Source organism: Pelobates fuscus, chromosome 5 (genome assembly GCF_036172605.1).
Source record: "Pelobates fuscus isolate aPelFus1 chromosome 5, aPelFus1.pri, whole genome shotgun sequence".
NCBI lineage: Eukaryota > Metazoa > Chordata > Amphibia > Anura > Pelobatidae > Pelobates > Pelobates fuscus.
The window spans coordinates 371,819,719-371,842,707 of NC_086321.1; the positions used below are offsets into that span (position 1 = coordinate 371,819,719).

Below are 22,989 nucleotides of genomic sequence, written 5' to 3' on the forward strand. Positions count from 1 at the left end.
CTGTTTACGGAAATAGCCGAAGGAAAATAGCGAGACCTTAGCGTGCATGCCGGAGATAGCCGAACAGATACGGAGATACCCGAAGGCAGGTGGAACCTGACGGAGCTCGATTCCGGAGATTGCCGAAGGTAACACTGACTGCCAAGCCCAATGCGGTAATAACACGGGGTATTACATGTTACATTGTATCAAACAGCTCACTGGGATCCACAAAGAAAACCTGTATACCGGTAGAATGAATGAAACTGAATGCAAGCCTGGAATCTTTATTAAAGGGACAGCACATTGTATCAAACAGCTCACTGGGATCCACAAAGGAAGCCTATAGAGTGAATGAAACTCAATGCAAGCCTGGAATCTTTATTAAAGGGACAGCACATTGTATCAAACAGCTCAATGGGATCCACAAAGGAAGCCTATAGAGTGAATGAAACTCAATGCAAGCCTGGAATCTTTATTAAAGGGACAGCACATTGTATCAAACAGCTCAATGGGATCCACAAAGGAAGCCTATAGAATGAATGAAACTCAATGCAAGCCTGGAATCTTTATTAAAGGGACAGCACATTGTATCAAACAGCTCAATGGGATCCACAAAGGAAGCCTATAGAGTGAATGAAACTCAATGCAAGCCTGGAATCTTTATTAAAGGGTCAGGACATTGTATCAAACAGCTCAATGGGATCCACAAAGGAAGCCTATAGAGTGAATGAAACTCAATGCAAGCCTGGAATCTTTATTAAAGGGTCAGGACATTGTATCAAACAGCTCAATGGGATCCACAAAGGAAGCCTATAGAATGAATGAAACTCAATGCAAGCCTGGAATCTTTATTAAAGGGACAGCACATTGTATCAAACAGCTCAATGGGATCCACAAAGGAAGCCTATAGAGTGAATGAAACTCAATGCAAGCCTGGAATCTTTATTAAAGGGTCAGGACATTGTATCAAACAGCTCACTGGGATCCACAAAGGAAGCCTATAGAGTGAATGAAACTCAATGCAAGCCTGGAATCTTTATTAAAGGGACAGCACATTGTATCAAACAGCTCAATGGGATCCACAAAGGAAGCCTATAGAGTGAATGAAACTCAATGCAAGCCTGGAATCTTTATTAAAGGGACAGGACATTGTATCAAACAGCTCAATGGGATCCACAAAGGAAGCCTATAGAATGAATGAAACTCAATGCAAGCCTGGAATCTTTATTAAAGGGACAGCACATTGTATCAAACAGCTCAATGGGATCCACAAAGGAAGCCTATAGAATGAATGAAACTCAATGCAAGCCTGGAATCTTTATTAAAGGGACAGCACATTGTATCAAACAGCTCAATGGGATCCACAAAGGAAGCCTATAGAGTGAATGAAACTCAATGCAAGCCTGGAATCTTTATTAAAGGGTCAGGACATTGTATCAAACAGCTCAATGGGATCCACAAAGGAAGCCTATAGAGTGAATGAAACTCAATGCAAGCCTGGAATCTTTATTAAAGGGTCAGGACATTGTATCAAACAGCTCAATGGGATCCACAAAGGAAGCCTATAGAATGAATGAAACTCAATGCAAGCCTGGAATCTTTATTAAAGGGACAGCACATTGTATCAAACAGCTCAATGGGATCCACAAAGGAAGCCTATAGAGTGAATGAAACTCAATGCAAGCCTGGAATCTTTATTAAAGGGTCAGGACATTGTATCAAACAGCTCACTGGGATCCACAAAGGAAGCCTATAGAGTGAATGAAACTCAATGCAAGCCTGGAATCTTTATTAAAGGGACAGCACATTGTATCAAACAGCTCAATGGGATCCACAAAGGAAGCCTATAGAGTGAATGAAACTCAATGCAAGCCTGGAATCTTTATTAAAGGGACAGGACATTGTATCAAACAGCTCAATGGGATCCACAAAGGAAGCCTATAGAATGAATGAAACTCAATGCAAGCCTGGAATCTTTATTAAAGGGACAGTACATTGTATCAAACAGCTCACTGGGATCCACAAAGGAAACCTGTATAGAATGAATGAAACTCAATGCAAGCCTGGAGTCTTTATTAAAGGGACAGTACATTGTATCAAACAGCTCACTGGGATCCAAAAAGGAAACCTGTATAGAATGAATGAAACTCAATGCAAGCCTGGAATCTTTATTAAAGGGACAGTACATTGTATCAAACAGCTCACTGGGATCCACAAAGGAAGCCTATAGAGTGAATGAAACTCAATGCAAGCCTGGAATCTTTATTAAAGGGACAGGACATTGTATCAAACAGCTCAATGGGATCCACAAAGGAAGCCTATAGAATGAATGAAACTCAATGCAAGCCTGGAATCTTTATTAAAGGGACAGTACATTGTATCAAACAGCTCACTGGGATCCACAAAGGAAACCTGTATAGAATGAATGAAACTCAATGCAAGCCTGGAGTCTTTATTAAAGGGACAGTACATTGTATCAAACAGCTCACTGGGATCCAAAAAGGAAACCTGTATAGAATGAATGAAACTCAATGCAAGCCTGGAATCTTTATTAAAGGGACAGTACATTGTATCAAACAGCTCACTGGGATCCACAAAGGAAACCTGTATAGAATGAATGAAACTCAATGCAAGCCTGGAGTCTTTATTAAAGGGACAGTACATTGTATCAAACAGCTCACTGGGATCCACAAAGGAAGCCTATAGAGTGAATGAAACTCAATGCAAGCCTGGAATCTTTATTAAAGGGTCAGGACATTGTATCAAACAGCTCAATGGAATCCACAAAGGAAGCCTATAGAGTGAATGAAACTCAATGCAAGCCTGGAATCTTTGTTAAATTTTGCCATTCGGTTTTGTGATGAATTATATTAACAACACATACATTAAATTAAAGTCTGGTGAGCGAATAGTAGATCTCCCATTAACATCAGTGGGGAAACTGCTATTCAAACACCAGAGACAACTAAACTTACCTCTCTCTATAAGAGAGTTTAGACCACAATTCACTGCATTTTGGAGTTTAGTAAATAACATTAAGGGTAGTGTGATTTTATGGAGATTCAAAGTGAATTTATTTTTTTGGCCAAAATAGCAATAGTATACAACATCTCTTTGTTTTGGATGCATTGGCCACACGTTTCAATTTTGGGCACCTGTTCTAAAGAAGGATATTATGGCACTAGAAAAATGTGCAGAGGCGGGCTACAAAATTAATAAAAGGAATGGAACATACCAGCTATGAAGAAAGGTTAACAAATTTAAACCTCTTTGGTTTAGAAAAATGTTGGCTCGGAGGGGATATGATAACATTATACAAATATATAATCAGGGCCAATACAAACCATTGTGTGGAAATCTATTCACAAACCGGACTTTACATAGGACACGAGGCCATGCGTTTTGACTGGAAGAAAGAAGATTTTGTCTAAGGCAAAGGAAAGGTTTTTTTTACTGTAAGAACAATCAGGATGTGGAATTCTCTGCCTGAAGAAGTGGTTTTATCAGAGTCCATACAGATGTTCAAACAGCTACTAGATGCACACTTGCAAAAACAGAATATTCAAGGATATAATCTTTCAATGTAGGGTAATAACTGCTTGATCCAAGGATTAATCTGACTGCCACTCCGGGGTCAAGAAGGAATTTTCTTCCTAGCTTGTTGCGAAATTGGAAGCGCTTCAGACTGGGTTTTTTGCCTTCTTTTGGATCAACAGCAAAAAAACAAATGTGAGGAAGGCTGAACTTGATAGATGCAAGTCTCTTTTCAGCTATGTAATAACTATGTAAGTTTGACATTCACTTTGCCCAGGTTCATGTTCCAGTGCCTTACCCCATTCTTGGCAGGCCCTATCCTTCACTTGTGATACACACACAGTCATCAGAAAGCAGGGACTCCATCCTCCCTTCCTGTACTCCAGCTGTTTGGCACTAATCTGTATGTTAAGTGGTTATATACCAGTTAATTATTTACACAGTTAATGGGTGAACAATGCAGTAATGTACTAGTACTGGCAGAAATCGCTTTGGTTTATTTACTAATTTGGAAATGTGGGGAAGTAACAAGAGAATAACATCTTAAGTCAAAGTGGAAATATTCACGAAGGTATTTTACCCATTAAAGCAACACAATGTGTATTCCTCACGCTATAGTGCCCTTCTATTGATATTGTTTTCATTAGGAAGATTAAACCAACAGGAACATAACTTATCCAGCATCCTGACTCATTCACTAAACAGCATTTTCAAAGCTCACAGAATGTAAACTTAATAATAAAAAAATATTAAAACACCTAACCTAGGCAAAAACCAATGGGGGTTTAGTTCCAGTATATGATCATACATCATATAAACCTGCACCCCATTCTTGGCAGGTCCTACTCTAGCAATCTTATTGCCTGCTCTTATGAGATTAACCCACGTACTTGGGAAATACTCTATGCAGTGCCTGAGGAGGACAGGGGCAGTGCACCCAGACCTCTACAATGAGATGAAGTGATCTGGGGGACTGTAGGGTCCCTCTAAACCAGGGGTTGGGGAACCTTTTATCTGCCAAGGGCCATTTGGATATTTAAAACATTATTCGCAGGCCATACAAAATGATCAACTTGGACATTAGCCTTAATTAACTCACTCCTAATGTGATGGCTGGAACTGCTTCTCTTTAGTGTGTTGTTAGCTGGTATTGATGATGTTGCTACTCGCAGTCTGTGTGTGTGTGTGAGAGAGAGAGAGGGGTGCGGTGTGTGTGAGGGCTGAAATGTGTGTGGCGTGCGTGTGTGTGAGGGGTGCAGTGTATTTGTGTGAGGAGTTATGTGTGTTAGGGGTGCGGTGTAGTGTGTGTGAGGGTTGCAGTGTGTTTGTGTGAGGAGTTCTGTGTGTGTTAGGGGTGCTGTGCGTTTGTGATGGGTGCGGTGTAGTGTGTGTGAGGGTTGCAGTGTGTGTGTGTGTGTGAGGGTGGCAGTGTGTGTGGCGTGCATTGTGTGAGTGAAGGGTGCAGAGTGTATGAGAGGTGTGCAGTGTGTTTGTGTGAGGAGTTCTGTGTGAAGGGTGCAGAGTGTGTGTGCAAGGGGCTCATCTGTGTTTGCGGGAGGGGTTTTGTGTGAGGGGCTCTGTGTGTGGGGGGGTGCAGTGTGTGTGAGGTGGTGTAGTGTGTGTTAGGGGATCAGGGAAAAAAAAAGATATAATTATTTTTAATTTTTATTTTTTTACTTAAAAAGAGCAAAACAAAATATATGTACCCCCCCCCCCCCCCCCTTCTTACCCTGGTGGTCCAGTGGTTTCGCGTGCACCTTAGCCTGCAGCTACTCTGACTGAACACCATGGAAAGTGTAGTTCACAAATATCTGCAATACTAAGTGTAATCTACATTCTCCAAGGATTCCCAGTCATGCCACCAGTACCAGGGCTAGGCTGTCACTATCCTAGGCCAGGCTGGGAGACCAGAGTGCTTCTTGACAATACTAAGCTATGAGTAGTAATAAATAATGCCAACAAATGGCAAAGTTATTTTGTGCTGCAATGAGGGCCACTTCTCTGGCCTTTGGGCTGATTAATATCTAATTTGACAAGAGGAAGTGGAATTTAGTAAACCTGGTCCATTCCACTGTGTTTAAGGAGGAAGGGGGGCAGTAGGAGTGTATCAACATACATACCTAAACAGAGATTGTGGTGAATTGAAAACTAAAATGAATACTTTAGTTGGACAAGTTCTTGACTCAAGCTCGGCTAGATTTGTATTTAATGGGGAGAGCTTTGTATAAGTCACACTTATAGAATGGATGTTTGACTAAACCTTTTTCTTTTTACACAGCCAATGGACCGTTAATAAAAAATAAAAATAAAACACCTTGAGGTTTGACTGTCCCTAGGCAACCTTGACCCAAAGGAGGGCTACCCATTGGCACAACCGGTAAACGTGAACGTAATCATAGGTTCGTCCACCAGTAAATAAGCAGCTATTACTGTGCTTTATGAAGGGTCTGGAAAGATTTGATCACGTTAATCTACAATGTGAATACACACAATTAATGATCCAAATGACCAATGGAAAGCACAGCACATACAAAAGAAATAGAAAGATTTATTTAAAAAAAATCAAAAAAAATCAGGGCACTATTATAAAAATATGTAAATACATCACAGTATAAAATAAATTAATTTGCCATGATCATAGACCTTTCACACATTACTGACTGGGGGGACAGGAGGCAATTTGCCCCATGGCTTTCATAATAAGGCACAACATAAGGATTCTGGGTAAAAACAGACAGTCTGTTCACAGGTTGTCCCTGGAATTGCATAGTACGTCGGGCACATTCTACTTATTAAGTGGAGATCTGTGGATATAGGATAAAATGGCATTTTGTAGCAGACTAGCTCTCTGTGCATCCTCCTCTCGCATCCTCAAAATCTCTGCTTCCTTCATTCGAAGTTTCTCCACCAATGAAGCGATCTCACCCTCCTTGTCCAGCATCATCTCACGTTGGGAGTTGGATTGCACTACAAATAAATGCACAAATATCCAATTTCCTATTAAAGTTCTGGTTGAGACTGTGTCCTTATAGTATTGTGTGACAAATAACCGAGGCTACGTTACCATGGCGATTAGAAATAATAACCCGACATCAGGTTTCCGCTGCTAGAAATCTAACACAATATTTGCAGTAATCAATGAATGCAGACACATATAGTATCCAGTACACATGGTGAAACTTTGTAACATCTTAAAGGAACCGACCAAGCACCAAAATAACTATCTTAAAGCATCTTGGTCACTTTTCAGTATTTCATAATGATAAAATCTTTGTGAAATAGTGATCAAGACTGCGTTGTGATAAATCTGAGGTTGACAAAAGGCAGAGCTCCATCATCAACGCTTGTCCAGTGCCAGCAGCAGGAACAATTGACGGCTGTGAGATTCAGCCATTGATCTATGGAGTCTCCCGCGTACGTCTGTGCTGTACTCTTGCGAGAGAGCCATTAAACTTACCTCCCCTGCACCCCACGGCCACTGTATCTGTCACTTTTGGGAAATACGCAAAGATCCAAGAATGTGACAGATCCGCTTTAATAAAGTGATTATGGGCAGTCTTACAGTTCTGTAGGAAACAACACAGTTTACATTTTGCAGTTTTCACACCTGTAATGTCATTCCCTCAGCCACTATAAATACTGAATCTATTTTAGATCTGTCCAATGGCAGAACTATCACTAGTGAAGCTGGTGTGGCTGCACCAAAGCCCACAAGCTGCAGGTGGCCTATCGGGAATCCCTCACAATTGGGTGCAATGATTAGGGGCCCAGTTGGGGGCTGCAGCCCTTTATCCAGATCCCTGTCATATCAGCAGAGATAAGGGCGTGTGGACAAGACTCCCATCATCCTCAGGCAGGTCCACTGGACAGGAAAGCAACTGTTATTCATCCAAAGGTATGGAAAAAGAGGGGTGGCTAAAAATATGAATATGATCATTTCTATAAGTGTGTGTCAGTGTGCATGTATATTTCTGAAAAAAAATGTTTGAGTGTATCTGTGTGTATCAGAGTTTGTGTATATGTGCATACATACATCGGAGCATTCAAACACCAACATTACACACATACATACCCCTGCATTCTAAATGCCAACACTACATACAAATACACACTGCCATCAAACATCACCACCACAAACACACCCCTGCATTCAAACACCAACACTACAAATAAACACACCCCTGCAATCAAACTGCAATACCACGTACAAACACACCTTTACATTCAAACACCAACTACATGTGAATACACCCCCTGCTTTCAAACGTCAAAACTGCATACATACACAAACTGCATTCAAACTCCAACACATAAACACACACACACCTACTCTGCACAAAAACACGCTTACATTCAAGCACACAGACACTGCTCACAAATGCAGCCCAGCAAGGATGGGCAAATGGTAATTCCCCAGCTGGCAAAGCATCATGGGGTCTACCTTTTGGCCACCCTTGCACTACAGGGGTGGCCAAAAATTTCCTTTTTAAGGGCCCTCTTTGTATTAGTTCTGCCACAGTCTCCAGCATCACCTTGTAAAGTATTCTGACACTGGATGCAGAGCATGGGCCGAGCCTGATTAATTATAAGGCAGAATAGGCACATGCCTACAGGCTCCCTTCAGAGAGAGGCGCCTGTCTCTTCCTTTCTCATCAAGTAGTGATGTGCACCATGGAAGCGCTTCTTGTGGCCACCCGAGTTTCTCCTCTTCCTGTGCGCCTGTGTAGTGTGGGTGCAGTGTGGGGTCAGTGTGTGTTCGTGATGGATGCTGCTACAGTAATGTTTTGTTTCCATAAAGCTAGGGATGCACAGCTTGTGCACAGAAAGTACGTAAGGGGACTGGAGTGACCTTTTAATACACCCATATAACTGGCTGTGGGCCAACGCTTGGAATATGATTAGATCACCATCATATGGCTTGCATTACTTGTGCCTTGGGTTTTCTATCTGATGCAAAACAAAAGGAACTCTGGGGGTGGAATGTATAGGGGGAAAGAATTTTTTTTATGTATTTTATCACCAACTATGTTTCCCTCGAACTACTCAAGACTAGCGTCAATGTCAAAGGGAATATTTGCCAGATTTCCTCTTGCCACATGGACCATCTTCAGTTTTAACAAAGAGGAAGGACCAACTAAGCACAGTGTCACGGTCAAAGGCAGAACGTCTTTCTAAAGCCAGATACCTTTATGTGACAATAAATTATCTGTGTGCCCAGTCCATTCTGTGTCCATTCCACAAGGGACTTGGCCACCCTGGACTCTGTGAACCAGGAAAGGGTATTGCTATGTAGGCCTTCACCATCTTAAGTTTTTAAATGTCTACCACCTTTTGCCTCTCTCTGCCCACATAGTCTAAAGCACGTTTTTTGCCAAAACTCCTGTAGCAAACGTTTCAATTCCCACCTTTCAGCTGCCTCTCCAGAGTGCTTATTTTCTCTTTAAGGCCCTCCTGAGCCACCAGCTCTGCTTCAAGGTGTCCGATTCGCTCTTGAAGCTCAAGGCGCGCTTTTGTGACTTCAGCCAATTTCTGTTGCTCTTTCTTGGCCAGTTCCTGGGGGTCAGACACGTTGCTATTAATGATAGGTTCAGAAAGAAATATTCACCCTAAATGTTGAGCCATTGGCTAGGGGACTTCCTGTAATGCTCAGTTAGTGTTAGACCTTTCCACAATGCACTTGAGCCATAGAGGGTTTATGGGCTTGGAAGAGCTCAAGTAGAGTTTAGAGCGGAAAAACCTCCTCCTGAATGTACCTGATTGAACCCATCAATCCTCCTTTTCAGACACTCTATTTCAAGGCCTAGTTGGCTGTTCTGGGCCTGCAGCTCTCCTGTCTGCTGCTGTTGCTGTAGAACTTGATTCTGAGCCTGATCTCGGGACTGAGCAAGGGTCCGTAGCTTGTCCTGTAGAACGGCAGAATGCTGCTGCTGCTCGGAAATAAACAAACAAAAAGACACAGACATTGATCAGAAGGAGTCATTACCTCCCATATAAAAATGTAACAGACATTTATACGGCAGCTAATTCCCTTAACCCCTCTCTGCTTCGAACTTATAGATTTGGGAAATTACGAGTGGGAGCTATGGAAAAATGGAAAGGGTTAAAACGATAAAGGTAAGTAGGGTAGAGATATAAGGAGATTATGGAGGCATAGTTTAAAAGGGAAAGAAAGAAAACAGAGGGAAAAAGAGACGGGGCAGAACAATGGAGAGAGTGAAATAAAAGAAATAAAAAGAGAGAAAGTAAAAGGGAGTAGAAGACAGATAGAGGGAGATTAGAAAACGAGAGGAAGACACACACATGTGGTTTGCATTAAAGATGGTTAGATTTTATTCCATAGAAGTCATTGGTATTTAAACGTCTCTGGATGACACTTTTTAGTATTTATGCTTCAGACCTGTTTCTGGTTAAGAGTTATTTAACTTTACTGGAAAGATGTATATATAGAACATAGAGAAACCACATTGTATAACCTGCGCACATATCTATACATCAAAAACAGGTCGTAAAAACCCGTTTACGGACAAAGTCATGCAGCTACTAATGTTAAAAATGCCTTTAGAAAGTCTGGATGGGAAGCAGTGGCAGTTGCTGCGTACGGAGGGTATTCAGGGTATCTGGGCTGGCAACACAGCATGGAAAACCTTATGTGCATCCAAAACCCGAGATTTGTGATAACCGCTGAATTTCCTTTTTCTTATTTTCAGTTAATTTATCCAGGTCTGTACAATAATCTCCAAAGACTCACACAATCCCCGGCCAAATGAGGAACACAAATAAACTAGCGCAATCAGAAAACGCCAAGGAAATATTAAATGTATTACAAGTAAAACTGTATACAAACACCGGAATAAGCCACTTAACGTGTTCTGTGCTTTAAGTTCAGCGATTTTCATGTTGCTGTACGCACCTTTACAATGAATAAATTTTTGGAGCAATTCATTTTTTTGAGATTACGTACCCAACATATTATCTACAATTCCCATATTCCCATGCCAGAATAATCAGTCTCTTAGAGCATCTTAATTTGGATAGGTTTCAAGCAGAAAAAAACACAGTACATGGCAGATTAATATCATGCTGTAGCAGTGTCGCCAACATCCTATACACAAGGAAGATTAACTGGAGAGCCCATCATCTATTAAGATCTTAAACGATTTACAGGACCGCAATCACTCTGACACTCTCAGATGTCCAAAAATGTAGAAACTTCCATATTATCGGTATCAGGAAAGGAGTCCGGACTGGAGGAACCTGGACTGGGACTCAGGTGAATGGCAAGCAGTAGAGTTAGACTACTTAATATAGGATGGAGCCAGGGGACTCTTGGCACCATAACCACTCCATTGTACTGGTGTGGTTAGACTGCATAGACTGCCCCTTTAAAGCAGCTTTGCCCCATAATTATCTTTACATTATACATTTATTTATTTTTAAAATTCTTTATTTTATTTGTGCATATGGTATACAGGCAGATTTGCGCCGCCACAATAGCTGGTGCAAACAGTGTTAAACATATGAGTACATTAGTGTGGCATCAAGAACTTTGCAAATTTTTGTAAAACAAGGTTAGTAAACAGAGTGTATCAGAGATAGGTTAGGTATGCTTATATGATTGTTTGATCAAAATGAAAACTTTCCTATTGGTAGAGTATGTCAGACAAGACGGGTGTTTTATAAACCACAAGCCAGGTTCATGCATCTAAACATTAGGACATGCATATAGTCTAACAATAACAAGCTTAGGTACAGGATTAAGTGCACGGCATAGCCATAGGTGAGTGTGACTGTAAGGTGGCAGGGATGAGCACATATGATGTGGGGATTCTGCACCATATTGCATTGCCCCATTTTCATAGTAAGTAAGCTAACAGTCTATGCTGACCTGCCAGGACTGCCATACAGGTGATGTGAATAGGTTGCTGCACATCAGGCTAGATATATAAAATCGAGCTAGAACTCCTACTGTGGTTGCCCCCAAGTAAAAAAATTCTGAATTACACGAAAGAATTATAGGAGTTAATGGTTAATGACAACGGAATGCCCTGTATCCAGATCACATAAAAGTATATCGTATATTGGACATGCTAAACTAGCAGAGCCAGCGTGCCTATCAGGGCAATGCATAACTGAACATAGACAAACGAGAAATAAACCACACGTTTTTGTTTTTTGGCTGGAGCAAACAGGTGGGAGAAATTATATTAATATGTCTCATGGAGTAATTTCTGAGGAGAGTAAAAGCATAAGAGGCAATTAAGGATAAAACCAATCAGTTATCGCCTGGAGCATGTTGGACTGCCAGAAGTCAGCTGATGTCTGCGGTGTCTATCTGCTCGTGTTGGGTGTAAGAGTCCAGTAACACGATAGGAGGGAAGGAGCAGTGTAGAGCTTCTCTCCAGCCTGGTGTCTGCAAGTATGGCCGTTTCGCTGTGTTGCTGACCTGGCTGAGGTTGTCCTTCCAGCATGGAGGGGGACAAGAGGTCGTGGTGCGGTGATGCTGCTGTCTGCGGGTTCCTCGCTGGTGGCGTGAACGACGTTGCAGGGTCTTGCCCCTTTTGACCCGTGGTCTAGGGGTTCTGGCTGTCGCAGGTGCACGTACATGTTTAAGGTTGAGGCCCTGAGTAGGCCCACCCTCCTCCACTCTCTCCGTCTCCCCTTTTGCTGCCGGGATCTGAGATGCCCTTATTGCATGTCTCTCCTCTAGAGAGGCCCAGAAGCAGGCGAATATCTTGTCCAGTTTCTTCAAGGTCTGCTGGACGCTGACAGAGTATTTTCTCTCGGGCAGTGTGGGTTCAGTGCCACAAGGTGGGAGTGCAGCCGCCATCTTGAAAGGGGGAGCTGCGTGCCAGGCAGGATCGGGTGCAGTGTCCGCGTTTCTCTGTGAGGTTTGTGGCTGGCCTGTGGGGACCGGGATAACCCCCAGCGGTCCAGAGGGGGAGGAACGGGTCAGCGGCCGCCTCGCCCGCCCGGCTGTTTCTCAAGGCCTCTCCGGGACCTCTGTTATAGGTAGGATTTGGCTGAGAGTCTCAGGAGTCAGGATGCCCCTTTTTTGGCTTGCTGGGACGCAGTATAGTCGCTTAATTCTCCAGTTTAGCGTGGAGCTCTCTTGAAACGAGTCGAGCCACCATGAAGCTCAGGCCCTGCCCCCCCTCTACATTTATTTTTAAAATCACATCCTCGGGAGATTAATAATATCCCATCTAGGCAAGCTCTGGTATGTGTATGTTGGAACCATTTGAGAAGGTACAGACTTTAGAATAGGGAATCCTCACCTCCTCCAGCTGTGTCGCACTGCGGACCTTTTGGATCTCCTCTGCTGCATGAATCCTCTCATTGGCTAAGGTTACCTTCAGCCTATTCAGCTCCTGCAGGGACATTGGAAATGGAAGTGAGGGAAGAATAGATTTATATCAAACTCAGAAGAACAACAGTGGACATCTGTCAGGTGGTCAGGTGACAAACAAGTACTACACTGGGAGATGCAATGGATTGCATCGCTCAAACCTTGTGTCACGTCACCAACCCCAATTGCACAGCCAATCTCAATTCTACCCCAGCCCAAAAGATCAAATGTAAACCTTTATACAATTTGTTAGGACATTGATGTTTGGTTTGTAATGGCCATTTAATAAACACCAAAGACACTCCTTGTTCAGAGAGATGTCTCCATGCGTTCTTGAAGGAAGAAATCTTGATAAAGGTCACATAGAGACTGAAACGATAAAGTCCTGTGTGAGGAGGTATTTCGGGTAAGATGTTTTCACATACTGTGCAGTAATATTTTTAAAAGAAGGCAGAAGGCAAATCACTCCTGTGAGCAGTGACCTTCGATCCTGTGCACCACTAACTCTGCACTGAAGGCAGGAACCTCATAAATTCCCCCCTTCCTCCCTGAAAAAAGACCCTCTGACACCCCCAGTTGCACATGCTGCACAGTCAGGTTAATGTCGCTCTCACCTCCTCCAGTCCCAACTTTGTAACTTCCAGGCGCTGCATCCTTTCTTGGGCGGCTTTCTCACTGTCCTCCAAGAGACGTGCCATGTGGTCCACCTGCCATCACAGACAAGATTAGACCCTCTTCATGGAACCTTGTGAGTCAGTGAGTGAGAGGGGAAGTATACTTGCCTCTTTCTGATGTAAAACAACCGTGTCATCTCTTGACTGACGGAATCTCTTCTTCTCAGCTTCCAGAAGTTCTATAAAAGAGGAATGGTTAACTCTAAATAAGTCAAGACTACCTTGGCAAAGCTTAGACATCACAGATTGAAATGAATGTATCAAGTGAAATATGTAAATAAGCTCTATTCATCATAATAAGTATATACAACGTTTTTTTTCCCCCATATTTAATAGCATTTACTTCTATAATGGCATTAAAAAGGTTTTAGTTACATCTATAATATATATATATATATATATATATATATATATATATGTATATATATCAAAGATGGACATCCCAAAGGCATTGTTCTATTATCAGGGGTATGGAGCTGTTTAGCTTGTAAAACTACATTTCCCATAATTCTCAAAAATGGGAATGCTACAAAATGGTCCACCCTTGCCCTATATTATATCACAAACATGGGCCAATCCTTTTGGACCATTCAGTGGGTACCATTTACCTTCAGCCTGCATTGCTCTGATTTTCAGCTCAGCCCCTGTGTCCGTCAGCTCCTGCTTCAGATCAAACAGCTGTTGCTGCTGGGCTTTGCAACGCCGTTCCAGCTCATCCACCTGCATGGGTACACCCAATCACCATACCAGGTCATTAAGGGAGATTTTGAGATGCTCACTGCAGCGCACTTTCTAAAAACTGAAAATCGTGCTCCCAGTCATTCTGTTTATCACAAAGCAGTGAGATAAAGCGTTCTCAATGGTTTATTCACTGAATACAGAAAGTACCAAAACTAGAAATCCAGATTAAAATAGCCAATCTGGGAGTATAAACAAAATAATTTTTTTTTACCTGCGCTCTCTCCTAAATCCCTATGTATATTTAAACAAATGGAGGGGAGTACAGCTGAACTGTAGATTTACTTTTCCAAATCAGCAGTTTTTGCCCCAAAATGTTTTTCAATCCACTACAATTAGTAATTGAGTGAATAAACCCCTATTTTTATCTTGTGTGCTGACATTAGAGCACAGATTTGTACTAGAGCTGTAAGATGTAATCATCAAATATAGATCAATGATACCAAACAAATATCGCTTAACTCATTGCTTAGACAGACACAGCCACAGCCACAGCCCTGTGTAAGCAGATTGCTGAGCATTATTGGTCAGTTAGTTCTACCACCTGGAGAGCTATCTGTGGATTACCCCAAAATAAAAAGCTATTAAAAAAAAATCTACACTTGCAGCCTTAGTTAATAATAAGATTAATACACTAATGGGATTCTCCTGCTGCCTCCCCCTGGCACCCAATTCCAAACCGTCATCTGCTTATTAGATCATACTTTAAAGTGGTACTTCAGGCACTATAAAAACTTCATTGGAATTAAGTTGTTATGGTGCAAGGAGGTCCCCCGGTGTCAGCTTACCTCGTTTATCCCCAAAGTGTTGAATATGGCTCTAAATTGCTCTGCTCTGCTTTTTTCACCACAGTCCAAGGCTTGAATCAGGAAGTCTTCGACTGGGAGCCTCTCACAAGCTCCCCATTTAAAAAAATGACTTGAAAACTTGCACATTTTTCAAAGTAATTTTCTGAATGGTGTGCCAGCTGAGGCTCTCAGCCAATCAGCAGCTCCCTGTCCCAGGATTCCAGATTCAAGCCTCGGAGTGCAGCAGAATTATGAGAAACTTACCTTGCTGCGATAATAAAGATTTTTCTCATGTGCAGATGCCAATTCTTGCCTAAGTTTTGCTTCCCGAGATGCAGACTCCTATTGCCAAAACATTGAAATAAGAATATATTAGTTACGGATAATGACTTGCACAAATAGCATTCTTTTATCCACATTAATTGTGCGACATCCTGATCATGACTCACGACCCCGATTTGTGCCAAATTCATCTAAATCCATTTCTTGCATTCTGTGTATTCGCAAGCCTAACAGCCTTCCTGGATCTTCACCCTACCTTTCTCCAGCTATGTAGCTGTAAAATTTATGGTTTATGGGATGTACACAGCACTACAACTTAAACCAATGGGAGCACCAGGATTGGCTAAGAGAGCTCACCAACTCTTAGGCTTCTACAGCAAACAGTGGACATTCAGAGATGGGACTTTTCTTATTTTTTTATGACGTATCTACACAATGGGTCACAGGCAATAGTTTTAAGACATATCTGTAAGAAATGGAAAGCACACAACCCCTCTTTTTGTCATCAGTTTCCCTCAAGCTGACCTCCTTCTCCTTCCTCAGTTCCTTGGCCTGTTGTTCCCTCATGCTAATGCCAGTTTGCTTTGTGTGGCTCAGGAGCTTCTCCACGTCTAGTGCTTTCTGCAGTGATAAAGCCAAGTTGGCTTCCGTCATCTGCAACCTACAAACAAATAAATATAGGAGTCAGAAAGTTGTCCTCAAATAAATGGCCACATAGAAAGATCCAGAAGAATGCTTACTTGGATTTTAAGGAGTTAACCACCGATTTCCGGTCTTCCAAGGCTTCCTGAAGCTTTCCGAGCCGCAGAGTGGTTGTTCTGTTTAAAAACAACACATGTAATAAGCACAGAAAGAGAATAATGCGTACAGCAGAGACCAATGTCTCTTTTTGAAGGAAGACGTCCACACAATGTATCTTCCGAGACTGACCTGTTGCTGCGGTTCATTTCCTCCTTCTGCTGATCAATGGTGTCCATCAGGTTTAGGAACTGGAATGAAACAGAGAGCATGTGGAGTCCAGGGTTTCTAGATTAGTGCCAAGAGACATGACCATCAAAAAAGATGGAACTCACCTGCTTATTCTTTTCTTGCTTCAGACTTTGGACTTCTTTAGTGAGGATCTGCCTCTGGTTTACAGTATCTCTCTTCAATGTCTGTCTTTCCTGGTTGTGTTCAACAGCCTGCTCTGTGACACACGGATTACATTTGTCCTGATTCCTCTCATGCACGCTGTATTGTAACCTACCTGCACTAGATCCCTGCCCACCCCAGATTCCTCCCATACACTATCAGACCCTGCCCACCCCAGATTCCTCCCATACACTATCAGACCCTGCCCGCCCCAGATTCCTCCCATACACTATCAGACCCTGCCCGCCCCAGATTCCTCCCATACACTATCAGACCCTGCCCGCCCCAGATTCCTCCCATACACTATCAGACCCTGCCCGCCCCAGATTCCTCCCATACACTATCAGACCCTGCCCGCCCCAGATTCCTCCCATACACTATCAGACCCTGCCCGCCCCAGATTCCTCCCATACACTATCAGACCCTGCCCACCCCAGATTCCTCCCATACACTATCAGACCCTGCCCGCCCCAGATTCCTCCCATACACTATCAGACCCTGCCCGCTACAGATTCCTCCCATACACTATCAGACCCTGCCCGCCCCAGATTCCTCCCATACACTATCAGACCCTGCCCGCCCCAGATTCCTCCCATACACTATCAGACCCTGCCCGCCCCAGATTCCTCCCATACACTATCAGACCCTGCCCGCCCCAGATTCCACCCATACACTATCAGACCCTGCCCACCCCAGATTCCTCCCATACACTATCAGACCCTGCCCACCCCAGATTCCTCCCATACACTATCAGACCCTGCCCACCCCAGATTCCTCCCATACACTATCAGACCCTGCCCGCTCCAGATTCCTCCCATACACTATCAGACCCTGCCCACCCCAGATTCCTCCCATACACTATCAGACCCTGCCCGCCCTAGATTCCTCCCATACACTATCAGACCCTGCCCGCCCCAGATTCCTCCCATACACTATCAGACCCTGCCCGCCCTAGATTCCTCCCATACACTATCAGACCCTGCCCGCCTTAGATTCCTCCCATACACTATCAGACCCTGCCCACCCCAGATTCCTCCCATACACTATCAGACCCTGCCCGCCCCAGATTCCTCCCATACACTATCAGACCCTGCCCGCCCCAGATTCCTCCCATACACTATCAGACCCTGCCCGCCCCAGATTCCTCCCATACACTATCAGACCCTGCCCGCCCCAGATTCCTCCCATACACTATCAGACCCTGCCCGCCCCAGATTCCTCCCATACACTATCAGACCCTGCCCACCCCAGATTCCTCCCATACACTATCAGACCCTGCCCACCCCAGATTCCTCCCATACACTATCAGACCCTGCCCACCCCAGATTCCTCCCATACACTATAAGACCCTGCCCGCCCCAGATTCCTCCCATACACTATCAGACCCTGCCCGCCCCAGATTCCTCCCATACACTATCAGACCCTGCCCGCCCTAGATTCCTCCCATACACTATCAGACCCTGCCCGCCCCAGATTCCTCCCATACACTATCAGACCCTGCCCGCCCCAGATTCCTCCCATACACTCAGACCCTGCCCGCCCCAGATTCCTCCCATACACTATCAGACCCTGCCCGCCCCAGATTCCTCCCATACACTATCAGACCCTGCCCGCCCTAGATTCCTCCCATACACTATCAGACCCTGCCCGCCCCAGATTCCTCCCATACACTATCAGACCCTGCCCGCCCCAGATTCCTCCCATACACTATCAGACCCTGCCCGCCCTAGATTCCTCCCATACACTCAGACCCTGCCCGCCCCAGATTCCTCCCATACACTATCAGACCATGCCCACCCCAGATTCCTCCCATACACTATCAGACCCTGCCCGATTCAGCTTTCCCCTGTACAGTTTTCCATCACTGCCTTTAATCTTCCCTGTCCGTGTTAGCGTTTGACTATGGTTACTTTAGAATCGTGAAATCGATATCCCAGGTCTCTTACCAATCGCCTTCAAGATATCACTAGGGATGTTGTTCCCAGACAGCTCCAGCTTCAGCAGATTTCGGTTAGTTTCCATACAGCTCAGCATGGCCCTCCCTCCAAGCAAACCCATGTTATTCCAGCGCAGATCTGTAAAAAAAACAAGTCCTCACGCATCAATAAGCAGAGACAGGCAAGGCGTGTGTCACATACACAGAGTCTCTTCCTACACTCACAGGTCCAGTCACCGGCACAGTTACACCATGTCACGGTCTCTTCCTACACTTACAGGTCCAGTCACCGGCAGTTACACCATGTCACGGTCCCTTCCTACACTCACAGGATCAGTCACTGGCCCAGTTATACCATGTCACGGTCCCTTCCTACGCTCACAGGTCCAGTCACTGCATAGCTACACCATGTCACGGTCCCTTCCTACGCTCACAGGTCCAGTCACTGCATAGCTACACCATGTCATGGTCTCTTCCCACACTCACAGGACCAGGATTGGAAGGTCAGAAAATGGTGGGATAATGTGAAGCAATACTACCGAAGAAGTAGTAGGTACATGAGACAATAGTCCAGTGGGTATGGTAAAGGCTGCCTGTTATATATAAAAGGTAGTAGATACATGGAATAGTCTTCCAGTAGAAGCAACAAGGGGGAAAAAAACAATTGAAAATGAATTGAAGAATGCCTAGGATGTGCAGGAGGCTATTTGTATCTACACACTGAAATATCAATTTTAGAAGCAGAGGATCGATGCCTAAAGATGGATGGATTCATTTGATGAACGAGCTGGAGAGAGTAATGAGTCTCCTGCCTCATTAATGACAGATAATGATTTACCAAGTTCTTGTAAAGAGAAGTTGTGTTTCAGGGCCATAGACAGCTCCTCTGCCCCCGTGTGGTTAATCTGGTTGTTGCGCAGATCCAGTTTTCTCAGTGTTTGATTGAAGGAGAGCCCATCACAAAACAGAGAAAAAGCATTGTCTAACATGCCCAGGTTATTCCACTCCAGGGTCAAGCTGAAGAGAAGGAAAGGAAGAAAGTCACCTGGTGTCCGAAACCAAAAATGTACATAATTCTAGCGATCATGTTGGCCTTGGCACTGAGAGGGTTTCTAGACTACATTTCCCACAATTCTGGTTATAGACTTATGGTTAATGCACAAACCTGTTCACTGCTGCCATCTGTGTGCATTGCTGGAATACTACTTGTCACGAACACACCCTTCAAGAGTGTGCGTAACGTAGTTGTGGTGGTGAAAGGGTTACAGTTCCCTATTTGTCTGCACTAGACCGGAAATATTGATAAAATCCCACTTAATACCACCCACACCTAAGCATAATAATATAACCATTACTATTTTAACGCTGCCACCACCGAGACAATTTATAAATGGGGTGCCTTGGTCCCCCCCAGGTAACTGAATAATACAACCTATATTATGTACAATATCTAAGCAATTGCAAAACACTCATTATTAATCTCTTCAGGTAATGTGATTCTTTACCAGACAAAGGCAGAACTTAATAAAGGAATATTTATTATGAGCAAAAAAAAGTCACAGTGCATACAATAATATAAATGCCAATCAAATTATTTACACCAACAACAGATAAAACCAAAAAGGATAAAATAACAGAAGTCCTAATCATTTACGGAGGTTTTCAAAGTAAAACTTCTGCCGAGGGGGTCTCTGGTAAGAAAGATGCTGACTCACTCAGAATTAGATTCTGGCCCCCAAGCAAGTCCAATACACATTTCAGTATCATTGGATATATACTCTTTGGATTACCAAGCCTTGCCTAGAGGTGGAGTTAAGGGGTATCTGTAGGGACAATAAGTGACCACCTCCTAGTGTTCCAGACCCACATCAATCCAAATAGAAACTTTTTCTTCTATCTCCTCTTTTGTACTTGCCACAGAAATAATAATTGCATCTATGAATGTGTTACAACTTCTCCATTCCATAGATGTGTCACACTTCTGACCCAATATAGCAGACATCCCCATCCCTTCCCATATGGTTAAGTTATGTCAATCATGTTTGGGCTTGTTTAGAAGATGGTGCTTGTCCCATTCTCAATATAACAAAAATGAGGCTTGATTATTATTTTGTGGGTACAAATTAATGTTTCTTTTGGATATGATACTTGAACACAAGGCTAATGATCATTAACATATCAAAGAAATGAACTCATCAATTAAGAGGCAGAGGCCATATGGCTGAAGTCAGCTAGTTTACATCGGAACTAGACATTTAGGCATCTCAACTGTAAAATCTCACACCCTGCAGAGCCTTTGATTAATCTATCTATCCTATCTTATTAAAGAGAAGTTACGGGCTGTCTATTACCTGGAAGCCTTGAGGGACAATGCCATCACCAAAACTACTTCATGTCAATATGGTGCGCAAAGTACACTGGCACATTTTTTTCCTTTATTTGTTAAATAATTTTTGAATGGTTTAACACGTAACTGGCGTTTCCCAATCAAAGGAGGTTTGAACCAATCACCGGCGCCCAGTCTGAGACTTACTCATCGAAGCCAGTAATTGAGGAAAAAGAGGGACTAAGGTTACAAGCACCGTCTTAACAATTTTAGGGTTAAACCACTTGTAAGCGATGTAAACCTTAAAGCAAGACAGCGTCCAAGACCTACAATCACCATAAGAACTTCATTGAGAATACGTTGTTATGAGGCCCAGAGTGTTTCTTTAAAGATGCATATTTGATATGTCTCTGGACACGTTTCACATTTACAATGTCAGACAAATAGGAAAAAGCACAGTTCAGTCTGAGAATGATTAATCCCATACCTGATCAGCGACGAGTTGTGTCTCAAAAACTTTCCTAAAACCTCAGCACCCTCAGCTCGCAAATTATTGCCCTGAAAAGATATGAGAATGTTCTCACGTAGTCCATCCAATCAACCAGGAGCTAAAGTTGAGGTTTGAAATGCTACTCACTAACCTTCAAGTCAAGGTGCTTTATTACAGAATTGGAACGCAAGCCATGAAGAAGATGTTTGGATCCTGACAATGAAGAGACATATTCAGTTATACACAGATAAGCTCTAGAACCAGTATCTGGAGATATGAGACAATGTCTATCATCATTTGTCATGTTGTTCCCAAGTACAGTGACAGCCAACCTGTTGTGGCTGGGTGAGCATGCCACCCAATATAGGCAGATAGGAAATAAGGATGGCAGACTACTGTGGAGGCACCTACCTTCTTCGCTCAGCATGCAGTCATTCAAGGTCACATGGGTAAATGTCACATCATTCTGCAGCAGGATCCCCAGCACTTCACATGAGTCCATGGAGAGGCTTTGAGTGGACAAGTCTAGCCTCCCTCCTCCTGCTGTTTCCCTGGCGCCCTCCAGCTGCCTCAGCACGGCCTCCTGGGGTTCTGATCCCCTCTCATGGCACAGCCTCACATAGGATCTCTGTAGTTCGTCCATTTCTGGAGTCCCCATGGATTGCTTCTGATGGTACCCCTGTTCCCTAACATGTAAAGACACAGTTGGCAATTTCTTCAAATTGTATAGTGTATAGAGAGAGATCTGGTATTATTAGACAGACAGTGAGATCTAGAGAGATCTGATATTATTAGACAGATAGTAACAGTGTATAGAGAGAGATCTGATAATAATAATAATATTATTATTATTAGACAGACAGTGTATAGAGGGAGAGATCTGATATCATTATTATTAGACAGACAGGTAGTGACAGTGTATATCAGGGAGAGAGCTGGTGATATTATCATTATTAGACAGACAGGTAGTGACAGTGTATAGCAGGGGGAGATCTGATATTATTATTATAAAGAGAGTGACAGTGTATAGAGAGAGATCTGATATTATTATTATAAAGAGAGTGACAGTGTATAGAGAGAGATCTGATATTATTATTATAAAGAGAGTGACAGTGTATAGAGAGAGATCTGATATTATTATTATTATCAGACAGACAGGTAGTGACAGTAGATGGCAGTGGATATAATACACAGCAGATACTAATAATAATGACAGAATTCCAATTTCCCAGAAAATGGCCCCAAATCGCAGAGTCTCCCGGTGAGCTATGGGGTAAGTACTACTTACCGTTACTGTAACTGCAGGTACACAGGCTGTATCCAGGAAGAGTGAGGCATGTCGGAACCTGGTGCCAGGACTAACTCCCACAATGCAACACTAAATCCTAACACAAAATTCTAATTTCTATGACAACTTTTAATAACTAAACGGTCGCCCTGTGTGTCTCCTCCACAGCAGCCATTATGTTGGAGCCATCTGCGTAGGACTCAATGGACTTTGGTCGCCATTAAAATGGCCGTTTGTATTGACCTGAGGCTTCCACAGCAGAGACCTCTATGCTTCTCGAGTGTTTAGAACTTGGAGACTCCAGTTCATTATAGGACTTTTACCATTCTGACACCCTGTGATTGGTCAGGAGCTCTGCGGGGCAATGATTTGATTAGACAGTTTTTCAGACGGGTCACAGTGCAGCATTGTGATTGGTCAGGAGCTCTGCGGGGCAATGATTTGATTGGACAGTTTTTCAGACGGGGCATAGCG

The 22,989-nt window shown here is 43.3% G+C and overlaps 1 protein-coding gene across 2 annotated transcripts; it reads right to left on the reverse strand.

Moving 5' to 3' along the window:
- Positions 1–6,044: 6,044 nt before the first annotated feature.
- Positions 6,045–22,694, reverse strand: LRRC45 (leucine rich repeat containing 45). Of its 2 annotated transcripts, none has more exons than XM_063456203.1 (18): positions 22,516–22,694; positions 21,639–21,913; positions 21,379–21,440; positions 21,225–21,295; positions 19,250–19,428; positions 18,422–18,550; positions 16,418–16,530; positions 16,275–16,333; positions 16,085–16,162; positions 15,870–16,005; positions 15,327–15,404; positions 14,145–14,256; positions 13,645–13,715; positions 13,477–13,569; positions 12,792–12,884; positions 9,270–9,443; positions 8,922–9,069; positions 6,045–6,483 (listed from the first exon to the last, which is right to left on the reverse strand). In XM_063456203.1, exons 2-18 carry the CDS (start codon positions 21,883–21,885, stop codon positions 6,302–6,304), a joined length of 2,025 nt encoding a protein of 674 aa, XP_063312273.1. In that variant the 5' UTR covers positions 21,886–21,913; positions 22,516–22,694; the 3' UTR covers positions 6,045–6,301. The 2 variants fall into 2 exon arrangements, with proteins under 2 accessions (XP_063312273.1, XP_063312272.1); XM_063456202.1 differs by having other exon boundaries at positions 16,085–16,165.
- Between the last annotated feature and the right edge of the window lie 295 nt (positions 22,695–22,989).

Bases quoted from the DNA above. Each gene is read 5' to 3' on its own strand.
- LRRC45 (XM_063456202.1), bottom strand. From the start codon at position 21,885: ATGGGGACTCCAGAAATGGACGAACTACAGAGATCCTATGTGAGGCTG. The intron at 16,166-16,274 runs GTCAGTCTCGGA...GTTGTTTTTAAA, and splicing joins GAAATGAACCGCAGCAACAG to CAGAACAACCACTCTGCGGC. The intron at 15,405-15,869 runs GTCAGCTTGAGG...TTTTGGCAATAG, and splicing joins AACTGAGGAAGGAGAAGGAG to GAGTCTGCATCTCGGGAAGC.